At 49.6% G+C, this 12,813-nt stretch overlaps 1 protein-coding gene across 1 annotated transcript; it reads right to left on the bottom strand.

Moving 5' to 3' along the window:
• Positions 1-3,582: 3,582 nt before the first annotated feature.
• LOC311202990 (olfactory receptor 14C36-like) lies at positions 3,583-4,509 on the bottom strand (the record flags this gene model as incomplete). Its single annotated transcript, XM_084277628.1, has 1 exon — positions 3,583-4,509. The coding sequence occupies one exon, from the start codon at positions 4,507-4,509 to the stop codon at positions 3,583-3,585; it is 927 nt and encodes a 308-aa protein (XP_084133754.1).
• Between the last annotated feature and the right edge of the window lie 8,304 nt (positions 4,510-12,813).

Here is a 12,813-nt window from a genome sequence, read left to right as displayed (position 1 = left end):
GCCCTGAGACACAGGTGAGGGTCAGGATCTCCCTGCCCAGGGGCTGGGGGTCAGCACTTGGCATTTCTGCTTCATCAGACCAAACCAGGGTGTCCTCAGCATCAGAGCTGCTTGCGCTTTGCCTGTGTTTGTCCTCATGGCCTCCAGTTGTCTGCTCTAACGAGCCCCTAGGGGAGGCTTTGTTAGTAATGGTTCCCAGTGGGGCCTGATAGTGTTTCAAGGTACTTTGGGCATTACTTCTGACTTGGACTTCTTGAGAGATTTCATCTTTCTCCACTTGGTATCTGAGGTCTGTGGACTCAGAAGAAAAGACACCATGGGGCTCATTAACATCCAGAAAGCCCTTACAAGCATGGCTCTTCAAGTCACTTTCATTTATAAAACCTCAAAACTCCTACAACTAATTGGATTTCAGTTAGGTCCTTAGTGATGAAGATGTCAAAGGAATTTCCCATGAAGGACCTTTTTCCAGTCACAGGTATTTTCTGGCATGGCTCAGTCGATCGAAGAAGTGACAGCAGCATTCTGTGATGGGTATGGGTCTGCTAAGGAGATCTGGACAGGCAGGAAAAGCAGTCTCTTGAGATCCAACCCTGAATGGAGACCCCTGCTGTTCCCCAAGCCCAGCAGTTCCCTCACTGGCCTCCTGGGACTCCCAACACTTTTCCTGGCATCATCTGTGCTCACAGGCACAGACAGATTTCTCTGACAACAAACAGCAGTTCAACAGGATCCAGTTTAATAACCATGAAATCTCTCTCCTCAGCTGCTGTTACGACCAAGCAGCGTGTGAAGGGGTCAGCTTTACTGTGGCTCCCAGTGCACAACCTGGGGAGGTTTAGGTGCTGTTGATGGACATTTTGCATTCTTGAAACTTGACGCTGCTGGAGCCAGATTATGTCAGGCACTTGTAAGGACTGTTCCGTTTGACAAGGACAGTCCTGAGTTCCAAGATTACTGGGGCTGCTAATGGGATGTCTGAGTAGGTTTCAGGCCAGGAGCAGCTTTAATCACTCGCTCCTTTTGTTTTGGTGCTATTGGTGGACATTCAGCACATTTGAAGTTGGATGCTGATAGAGACTGAAAATGACATCTGGCACTATTAAGATCGTTCCCTCAGCTACAAAAGCTCTGAGCCTCAAGGTTACTGGGGGTGCTTTTGGGCATCCTGGGGAGTTTTCAGACTCCCAAGATATTTCAGCCCTCAAACCTTTTGTTGTAGAGCTATTGCTGGGCATTTAGCGTCTTTGAATGTGGACGCTGGTAGAGCTGGAAAATGATGTCTGGTGTTATAGGACAATTCCCATAGCCAGGAATGCCCTTTGCCCAAAGTTTACAAGAGCGTCTTGTTGGCTAACTGGTAAGGTTTCAGCCCAGGAACATCTTTCAGCCTTCACAGATTTATTTGGGAGCTATTGATGTTTAGAATTTTCAAAGGCGGAACCCAGTAGAGACACAAAAATTGTGTGGGGCAATGGTAGGACTGTTCCCCTGGCTAGGAAAGCCCTGACCCCCAAAGATACTGGGGCTACTAGTGGAATACCTGGGGGGGGGGGGGGGTCTAGAAAGAAACTTTTTCAGCCCTTACACCTTTTGTTTGCGACCTACAATAACTGTGGAAGATTCTCCCTGGTAATCCTTTTGTTATTAATTCTATAAATTCATTAATAGCAAAAGGAGGGCCAGGGAGAATCTCCCACCTTCACTGGATCGGGGGGAACCACTGTGATGGAGGATGAAGAAAAGGCTGATGTACTTTGCCTAAGTCCTTAGTAGTAACACCATTGGTCCCCTGATACCCAGACCACTGAGTGGAAAGATGGGGATGGGAAGTGGACTGAAGTCCCCATCATCCATGGGGAACTGGTTACTGACCTGCTCAGCCACTTAGATCCATACGAGTTGATGGGTCTGGATGAGAAACACCCCAAGGTACTGAGGGAGCTGGTGGATTTCCTCCCCAGACCACTTTCCCTTAGTTACCAGCAGTCTTGGCTGAACGTGGTGCTTCCACCTGACTGGAAGCTGCACACGTGACACCCATCTACAGGAAGGGACAGAGGGAGGTCCTGAGGAATTACAGGCCTGTCAGCCTGACCTCAGTGCTGGGGAAGTTGATGGAACAAATAATCTTGAGTACCATCACGCAACACATGCACCACACTCAGGCCATCAGGCCCTGTCAGCATGGGTTTAGGAAAGGCAGATTGTGCTTCAAGCTGCTGATCTCCTTCTATGACAAGGTGACCTGCTTAGTGGACGAGGGGAAGGCTGTGGATGTGATCTACATGGACTTCAGTGAAGCCTTCATCAGTTTCCCCCAGGGCACCCTGCTGAAGCATCTGTTCATGGATTAGATGGGTATACTCTTTGCTGGGTCAGAAACTGGCTGAAGGCTGGGCCCAAACAGCTGTGGTGAATGGAGTTAAATCCAGCTGGCAGCACATCACATGTGGTGTTCTCCAGGGCTCAGTGCTGGGGTCCATCCTCTCTAACATCTTTATTAATGATCTGGACGAGGGGATTGAGTGCAGCCTCAATAAGTTGGTACATGACACCAAATTGTGGAAGGCAGGAAGGCTCTGCAGAGCGACCTAGACAGGCTGGATCAATTGGCAGAGGCTTTATGGGGCTTGGTCATGAGCTTTGGTCACAATAACAACAGGCAGGGTTACAGTCCTGGAGCAGAGTGGCTGGAGAGCTCCCTAGAAGTACAGGATATGGGGGTGTTAGCCGAACATGAGCAGCGCTGTGCCCAGGTGGCCAAGAAGGCCAGCGGCATCCAGGCCTGGATCAGGAATAGTGTGACTGCCAGGAGTGGGAAGAGATTGTTCCATTATACTCAGCTCGGGTGAGGCCACACCTTGAGTACTGTGTCCAGTTTTGAGCCCCTTGCTAAAAGAAGGACGTTGAGATGCTGGATTGTGTCCAGAGAATGGCAGAGTAGACAGTGAAAGGTTTGCAGCACAAGTCCTGTGAGGATCAACTGAGGGAACTGGGGCGTTTTAGTCTTCAGGATACTAAAGGGAGACCTTATCACTCTCTACAAGGACCTGCAAGAAGGATATAGAGAGGTGCAGGTTGGCCTCTTATCTCAGATAACAAGCGATAGGATGACAGGGAATGGCTTGAAATGATACTACGGGAGATTTAGGTTAGACATCAGGAAGAATTTCTTTATGGAAAGTGTATTCAGCTATTGGAACAGGCTGCCCAGGGACGTGGTGGAGTAGCCATCCCTGGAAGTATTACAAAGGTGTGCAGATGTTGTGCTTGATGACATGGTCTGGAGGTGGACTAGGCAGGGTTCGGCTGTGGTTGGACTTTGTGAAAGATTCTGTGACTTTATGTTTGTTACACTTCAAGGAAATTCCTGTTCTGTCATGGTGGGAAAGCATTGCCATTTCAGACAAGTAGTCAAGTGATTCAGTTGATGAAAATGTTCTTATAAATATTTAATAAATGTCAGGAGAAATTTTAAGAAAGAAAAATTTGTGCAACTTTTCAGACAGACATGATGCAAAGAGAGCACAGCCCTCATGGTCAGTGATAAGCAGAAGAAGATGAGCAGTTCGTTGTTGCTTAGAAACATCCAGTGCTCAGTTTCCACACAGCATCCTTCAACTCCTGGTTCCTCATGCTGTAGATGAGGGGGTTCACTGCTGGTGGAAACACTGAGTAAAGAAATGACAATACCAGGTCCAGAAATAGGGAGGAGATGGAGGGGGGCTTCAGGTAGGCAAAGAAGGCAGTGCTGAGAAACAGGGAGACCACGGCCAGGTGAGGGATGCAGGTGGAAAAAGCTTTGTGCCGTCCCTGCTGCGAGGGGATCCTCAGCACAGCCCTGAAGATCTGCACATAGGACACCACAATGAACACAAAACACCCAAGATCCAAACAGGCACCAACCACAAGGACTCCAGTTTCCCTGAGGTAGGCATCTGAGCAGGAGAGCTTGAGGATCTGGGGGATTTCACAGAAGAACTGGTCAACAGCATTGCCATGACAGAGGGGAAGGGAAAATGTATTGGCTGTGTGCAGCACAGCATGGAGAAACCCACTGGCCCAGGCAGCTGCTGCCATGTGGACACAAGCTCTGCTGCCCAGGAGGGTCCCGTAGTGCAGGGGCTGGCAGATGGCAACGTAGCGGTCATAGGCCATGACAGTGAGAAGAAAGTACTCTGTTGCGAACAAAAATACAAAGAAAAAGATTTGAGCCACACATCCTGTGTAGGAAATGGCCCTGGTGTCCCACAAGGAATTGGCCATGGTTTTGGGAACAGTGGTGGAGATGCAGCCAAGGTCAGTAGCAGAGAGGTTGAGGAGGAAGAAGTACATGGGGGTGTGGAGGTGGTGATCACAGGCTATGGTGATGATGATGAGGCCATTGCCCAGGAGAGCAGCCAGGTAGATGCCCAGGAAGAGCCAGAAGTGCAGGAGCTGCAGCTCCCATGTGTCTGCAAAGGGCAGGAGGAGGAACTGGCTGATGGAGCTGCTGCTGTTGGACATCTGCTGTCAAGTGTGGAGACCTGTCCAAGGAGGAAAAGGCACAGTGAGAAGTTAGGGAACTCTGACAGAAAACCTCTTCTAATTGTAATGGAATACACTCAGATTGACTCTCTGTATTCAGGAAGCCTTTTGTCAGGTCCCTTTTGGGGTTCTGCATTGTGCTGCCTTGAGCATACCACTGCTGGGAGAAGGGTTGGCTGTGGGCTCTGGAGAACTCAGTCCTGCCTGGCAGCAATCAGTAAATAGAAGGATTGTGTGATCTCAGACTAAATCCCCTATGGATAGGAATGAGCTTTTCAGCACTGTCGCTCCAGTCTCACCTGAGGGCAGAGCAGAGCTTTGGAGCTTTGGTTTTCTCCTGACTGTACCTGAGGAGTGTTTCTTCTGTCAGAACTCCCTGACATTGCTGCTGCAGTGCCAGTGAAACCTTCCCCTGAGTGCAGAGTGGGGAGAGCTGCTCTGTCCATCAGCCCTGCTCTCAGCTGCCCTGTGCTGGATGCTCTGTGATCACACCCTGCTGTTCCTTGCAGAAGAAACTGGTCCCCACAGAGAGCTGAGGAATCCAGTCTCACAGGGCAGAGCTCCAAAGCCCTCCTGCAGTCTCATCCTACCCAAGGAGGATCTCAGCTCCCCGCTCCCAGCCAGGGACACAGGGAGCTCAGTGCAGCTGCCCACACACTGCTGAACATCAGTCCTGCAGATGGGGGTTGTGAAGTGAGGTTCAGGTCAGTGCCAGACCCACCAATGGACTTGCCCATAGTCCCAGGTAATGGTGGGACAAAGACAGCAAATACAGGAAGGGAAACAGAAAGAAATGCTGCAGCCCAGGCTGGAAAGACAGTGACGGACAGGCACTCAGGGGTTTCTCCTCACTGCAGGTTGAGCTTCCAAAGAGAAGTCTCATCCTTAAATCCTGGAAAAGTTTTTTGAAGTGTCTGTGCTGGGTGGCAGAAACCAGGGGTTCTCTGTGGGAAAGTTTTAGCACTGCAGGGGATGTCAGGGAGGTCCCAAATCCCCACTGCCAGGGCATTTCTGGGAGCAGCTCCTTCTCCCTCCCTGCCAAGGTCTTTGCTGCCTGGAGCGGTCCCTGCAGCTGCTTCTCTGTGCCCATGTCAACTCCCACTCTTTGCTCACAGACCTCATCCATCCTGCCCTGTGCTCAGCTCAGCTCTGCAGACCCCTCCTGGCATCAGGACGCTGCCCTGGGAACCTCTGTGTGTGCAGGACTCAGGAGATGCTCTGACAAGTCCTAATGACCAATGAGTTTGCACTGCCTGCTGCAAAGGTATCAGGAAAAGCTCAGCTCCCACATCCCATACAGCCTTCAAGAGCTGAATATTCAGAGCAAATTCTCTACCTGGAGTGGAAAATGCATCCCTGGTGTTCTTGAAAAGACCCTGGGAAGTTTCCCAGGATGAGCTGGAGCTGGGAGCAAACCTGTCCTACCCAACATGCTGACAGCAGAAGGACCCTACACTGTCCTTCCATGGGTCACACTTGCCACCCACAGCTTCTTTCTGCAGCGATGCTGCTGGAAGCCCAGCAGGCAGGCTGAGTGCTGATCCTGCCAGCAGCAGAGTCCCTGCCCCAGCACACAGACCCTGGAGTGCAGGGACCCTGCTCACAAGGACAGCTCTGGGCACCCCTGCTTGTACTCACTGCTTCACACCTCTGCAGCCATGCCGAGGAGAAGACACCTGTCCTGCCCTGTCCCTCTGATGGGGCAGAAGGGCATCCCTTCCAGGCAGCACCTTCTGGTCCTACAGAGAACCTGTCCTCCTGACAAACCCCACACACTGTCCCATGTCCCAGCTTTAGGAGATCCCTCCAGGAACAGAACCTGCATTGCCCTGCACCCACAGACATACCAGGGAGAGTACTGTGAAGATTTCTCCTCCAGTGAGCTCTCAGCATCCATCAGCTCTCTCAGTCTCACAGGTCTCCCCTCGGTGCCTCCAGGCAGTGTCCCCAGCCCTGTGTGCTTGGCAGAGGAGCTGCTCCTGGGCAGAGCTGTCTCTCTTCAGTGCTGCCGGGTTGCCATGAGCTCCCTCCATCCCAGGAGCCTGTCCCAGCTCAGCAGGAGAAGACCAGTTCTTCTAGGGTTCCTCCTGGGGCCTCAGGCCTCATGGGGATCATTCTGTGATCTCATCTCTGATGTTTCCTCCCTCAGCTGGTGAGAAATCCTTCTGTCCAGCAGAGTCCTTTCTCCTGATCAAACCAGAGCTGGGCAGGAGAATCACCTTCCCTTGTCTCCACATGAGACAGGACCCCCAGGTCTGGGACAGGGAGTGGACTCTTTCCCACTGTGTAAAGAAGGGGTTTAGGTGAGCATTTGGCGTTTCTCAGGGTTTCCCAAGAACAAAATCAGGAAAAACAAATCTACAAAGCTCTGCACTGCAGTTGGGGGAAGTGGAAACCACAATCCAGAGAAGATCCTAGAGATCAAAAAAGATAGACCTGCTGCTGCAAGGACAAACTGACCCCTGGAGAGCTCCCATCAGAGCCCAGTACAGCCAGTGGCACCCTCAGCCAGCAGGAAATGAACCCCCCAAAAAGGACCTTTCCAATGTCTAATAGAACAGGGAGAAGCAGTCCTTGGGCTGGCAATGAGAACGTTTTGCTGAGAGAAGAGTGCTCAAGTTCTCACTGCCTTGTTCTTCCTGCAAAGAGGCAGAGAATGTCCCATGGCAGCTTAATTCCCCACTTCCTCCTCCTGCCCTTGGCAGACACAGGGGAGCTGCAGTGGGTTTCTCCATGCTGTGCTGCTCACAAACAAGACATTTTCCCTCCCCCTCTGCAAGGGCAATTCTGGTGACCAGTTCTGCTGTGAAATCCCCCAGATCCTCAGCCTCACATGCTCATACACCTACCCCAGGGAGATTGGTCTTCTTGTATCCAGCAGCTGTTTAGTTTTGGGGTGTTTTATGAGATACCTGGGGAGATTCACAGTCAGGAACATCTTTTGGCCCTCGCATGTTTTGCTTGGGAGCTTTGGCTGGACATTTGGCAGTTTCCTAGATGGACACTGGTAGAGCCCCAAAATGACTTCAGGCAATGTTAGGACTGTTCCCTTGGCAAGGAACACCCTGAGCCCCAAGGTTACTGGTGCTTCTCATCCAGTCCCTGAGGAGGATCATGTGAGGAACATCTTTCAGTCCTCATACCATTTTTTAAGGTGCAATTGCTGGATATTTATCATATTTGAAGGCAGTTGCTGGTAGAGCATGAAAATGAAGTCAGGCAATGTTAGGACCTTCTTTGGAAGGGAAAGCCCTGAGCCCCAAAATTAGTGGTTGTGTTTGTAGTCTACATGGGGACATTTCAGGCCAGGAACTTCTTTCATCCCTTGAACCCTTTGTATTTGAGCTATTGGTGCAGTTTGGCGGTTTCAAAGTTGGAGGACTGTAGAGCTGTGCAATGAGTTCAAGCAATAAAAGGGTTGTTCCCTTGGCTAGGGATGGGCTGAGCCTTAAGGTTCCTCATGCTGCTAGTGGGTTACCTGGAGAGGTTTCAGGCCAGGAAGACCCTTGCTCCTTTTGTTTGGGAGCTATTGCTGGACATTTAGCAATGTCAAAAGTGGATGCTGGTAGAGCTGGAAAAAAGATGTTGGTCAATTTTAGGACCATTCCTGTGGCTAGGAATGCCCTGATCCCAGTGGTAACCTGGTCTGCTAGTGGGCTACCCTGGGAGGTTTCAGGCCAGTAACATCTTTCAGCTCTCACACCTTTTTTTGGGGAGCTATTGCTGAGTGTTTATCAGTTTTGAAAGTGGGTGCTGGTAGAGTTTGAAAATGACATCAGGCACTATGATGACTGTTCCCTGAGCTAGGAAAGCCCTGAGCCCCAAGGTTACTGGCTCTTCTAGTGCACAACCTAGGGAGCTTTCAGGCCAGTAAAATCCTTCATCCCTCACAACTTTTCTTTGGGTGCTGTTGCTGGGTATTTAGCATTTTTGAACCTTGATGCTGATAGAGCTGAAAATGAAGTGAGGCACATTTAAGGACTGTTCCCTTGTCTGTGAAAGCTCTGAGCCCCAAGGTCAGTGGTCCTGTTTGCAGTCCACATGGAGAGGTTTTAGGCCAGAAACTTCTTTCATCCCTTGCACCTTTTGTTTTTAAATGATTACTGGATTTCAGCAGTTTCAAAGGTGGAGGACTGCAGAGCTGTGCAATCTTGTCAGGCACTATTATGGTTGTTCCCTTGGCTTAGAATGTGCTGAACCTTCAACAGTTAGCGTCCCCAGCCCTGTGTGCTTGGCAGAGGAGCTGCTCCTGGGCAGAGCTGTCTCTCTGTAGCTCTGCTGGGTTGCCATGAGTTCCTACTGTCCCAGGATCCTGGCCCAGCTCAGGAGGTGAAGACCAGTTCTTCTAGGCTCCCTCCTTTCCTCATGGGGATCATTCTGTGATCTCATCTCTGACTTCAAGTCCCATTCTGTGCTGTTCACAACCAATACGTTTTCCCTCCCCCTCTGCAAGGGCAATGCTGCTGACCAGTTCTTCTGTGAAATCCCCCAGATCTTCAGCCTCGCATGATCAGATGCCTACCCCAGGGAGATTGGGCTTCTTGTATTCAGTATCTGTTTACTTTTGGGGTGTTTTGTGAGATACCTGAGGAGGTTTAAGGCCAGAAATATCTTTTGACCCTTGCCCCTTTTGTTTGGGAGCTATTGCTGGTTGTTTAGCATAGTTGAATTTTGATGCTTGTACAGCCTCCCTTGGAAGCTCTTAGCCCCAAAATTCATGATCCTTTTTTCAGTCTACATGGGGAGGTTTCAGGCCAGGGACTTCTTTCAACCCTTGCACATTTTGTTTTGGAACTAGTAGTGCAGTTTATCAGTTTCAAGGTGGAGAACTGTAGAGTCATGCAATGACATCAGGCACTATTTGGGTTGTTCCATTGGCTCGGAATGGGCTGAGATGATTAGAAGCTACTCATGCTGCCAGTGGGTTATCTGGGGAGATTTCAGGTCAGGATCGTCTTTGGCCATCAACCCTTTTTGTTTGGCAGCTCTTGGTGGACTTTGAGACGTTTCAAAGTTGGACACTGGGAGAGCCCGAAAATGATGTCAGGCACTGTTAGGACATTACCTTGGTAAGGAGAAAGCTGAGCCCCAAGATTGGTGGGGCTGATAGAGGTCTAACAAGGGAGATTTCAAGCCAGGAACCTCTTTCAGCCCTTGTCCCTTTTCTTTAGGAACTATTGCTGGACATTTAGAAGTTTCAAATCCGGATGCTGGTGGAGCCTGAAAACAACATCAGGCACTGTTAGGACCATTCTCCCTGCTTGGAATGCCCTGATCTTGATGGTTGCTGGGGCTGCTAGTCGACACCTGGAGCAGGTTTCAGGGCAGTAACATCTTTAAGCTCTTGCACTGTTGTTTGGGAGCTGTTGCTGGATGATTAGAGGTTTCGAAGATGGACGCTGGTAGAGCCTGAAAATGACTGCAGGCACTCTTAGGATGATACCCTTGACCATGAAAGCCCTGAGCTGAAATGTTAACAGGGCTGCTAGTGTCCCATCTGGGTAGGTTTCAAGCCAGGAATGTTTTCAGCCCTCACACATTTGGTTTAGAGTTATTACTGGACATTTACCGGTTTCAAATTTGGATGCTTTTAGATCGGGAATATTATCTCTGATAGAGTTTGGACCAGTTCCTTGGAAGAAATGCCCTGAGACCAATGGTATACAGGGGCTGCTAGTGGGATACCTGTAGAGGTTTCAGGCCAGGAATATCTTCAAGCCCTCACTTCTTCTGTTTGAGACCTGTTGCTGGAGGTTTTGCAGTTTTAAAGGTTGTTGCTGGTAGATTGAAAAATGACGTCAGTCACTCTTAGGACCTTTGCCTTACCTAGGAATGCCCTGAGCCTCAAGGTTTGTTGCACTGCTAGTCTACTACCTGGGGAGGTTTCATGCCAGAAGCATCTTTCACACCTTTTGTTTGGGGGATCTTTCCTGACGTTTGGCATTTTTGAAGTTGGACACGGGTAGAGCCCGACAATGACACCAGGCACTCTGCAGACCATTCCCTCAGCCACAGAAGCTCTGAGCCCCGAAGTCACTGGGGCTGATTCCCCCTGACAGGGGAAGTTTAGGGCTCCCCAGTTATTTCAGCTCTCAAACCTTTTGTTTGACAGCTATTACTGGATGCTTAGCATTTTTTGAATGTGGACACTGGCAGAGCCAGAAAATGATGTCTGGTGTTATAGGACCATTCCCTTGGCTAGGAATGCCCTTCCTCCCAAGGTTCCCGGGGCGGCTAGTGGGCTACCTGGAGAGTTTTCTGGCCAGGAAGCTTTTTCAGCCCTTTCATGTTTTGTTTGCAACCTACAATGAAGTTGGGAGATTCTCCCTGGCCCTCCTTTTGTTATTAATGCATCTATAGAATACATTAATATTATATGGGACAGAGTGAATCTCCCACCTTTATTGGATCCATGGGGGAACAACTGTGATGGATGATGAAGAAAAGGCTGATGTAATGAATGCCTTTTTTACCTCAATCTTTAGTGGTAAGAACAGTTGTCTCTCCATTCCCAGACCCTGGAGTGGAAAGATGGGGACAGGAAGTAGACTGAGGCCCCGATTAGGTCTGCAAAGGTCAATGTGTCTGGATGGGACACACCCTAAAGCACTGAGGGAGCTGGCAGAAGTGCTCCCCAAGCCACTTTCCCTTATTTACCAGCAGTCCTGGCTGACCAGGGTGGTTCTGCCTGATTGGCAGCTGGCACATGTGACACCCATCTACAAGGAGGGACTGAAGGAGGACCTGGGGAACTACAGGCCTGTCAGCCTGACCTCAGTGCTGGGGAAGGGGATGGAATTAATTATCTTGGGTATCATCATGCAGCACATGCAGCACACTCGGGTGATCAGGCCCAGTCAGCATGGGTTTAGAATGTGCTTGAGGAAGCTGATCTCCTTCCATGACAAGGTGACCTGCTTAGTGGAGGAGGGGAAGGCTGTGGATGTGATCTACCTGGACTTCAGTGAACCCTTCATCACTGCCTCCCACAGCATCCTGCTGGAGAAACTCGCTGCTCATGGGTTCGGTGGGTATACTCTGTGCTGGGTTAGAAACTGGCTGAAGGCCGGGCCCAAAGAGTTGTGGTGAACAGAGTTGAGATGAGAGGAAATGGTTTCAAGTTGCTCCAGGGGAGATTTATTTCTCACATCAGGAAGAATTTCTTTCCTGAAGGGGTAGTCAAGTATTGGAACAGGCTGCCCAGGGCAGTGGTGCAGTCACCATCCCTGTTGGTATCTCAAAAGGCGTGGGCCTTGTTCCTTCTGGTTTGTCTAAGCTGTAATGACATGGGCCACAGTCATCCCATTCCTCATGCAGTATCTCCAGGCCTTGTGTGACCTTGACACTATGGAATGACGAGCTGTGCTCTCTTTGCATCATGTCTGTCTGCAAACAGCCAAAAGTTTTCCTTTATTTTTTTTTAAATTCATTTTTATAAACACTTTACAAGCATCTTCATCAGCTGAATCACTTGACTCCTTGAATCACTTCACGACTTGGGAATTTCCAGGAAGTGTCATACTCACCTTCCCCTGAACCTGCATTACCCCCAGTCTGTCTCTTCATCACCCTCATCACTGAGGTGTTTCCACCTCTCCTGGTGATACAGCCATGCCCAAGGACACCTTCTCCAGACTACCGTGATGTGTGCACTTCACTTTGCTCAAAGGTTTCCCCCTCCACTCGCTCTTTGGTCATTCAGATGCTGATAAACTTTGAGCTTCAGAGAGTTGGAAAACATCTCATCTTCCAGAAGTCTAATGAACTGTTCTGTCAGAGGTTCAGTGTGTTGATAAGTGACCTTTCTATGTATCTGATTGAAACACTTCTGGGAGAGAATCTCCCCTGAAAGCTGACCCCCTTCACACGCTGCTTGGCCGTAGCAGCAGCTGAGGAGAGAGATTTCATGCGTATTGAACTGTGTCATGTTTAACTGCTGTTTGTTGTCAGAGAAATCTGTCTCTGCCTGTGAACATAGATGATGCCAGGAAAAGTGTTGGGAGTCCCAGGAGGCCAGTGAGGGAACTGCTGGTCTGGGATGAGCAAGGTTCTTCAGACAGGGTTGGATCTCAAGGGACTGCTTTCCCATCCTGTCCAGAACCCTCTACGAGATCTCTGGACAAACATCCCTTGTAGAATGCTGTTAAGACATCTTCCATGGACTAAAAAATGACAGACACTTTTTTTTTTTCTATGAAAAACTCCTCCATTGTGAAATTACTGTGATTGTTTCATCACCCAATTAAAACCTCTCCAATTATTTATACAAGTCTTAATTTTTGA

The sequence above is a fragment of the Gallinula chloropus genome (assembly GCF_964237585.1).
Source record: "Gallinula chloropus genome assembly, chromosome: 34".
Lineage (NCBI taxonomy): Eukaryota > Metazoa > Chordata > Aves > Gruiformes > Rallidae > Gallinula > Gallinula chloropus.
The sequence above is the reverse complement of the archived record's forward strand: the minus strand, read 5'-3'. Positions and strand labels throughout refer to the sequence as shown.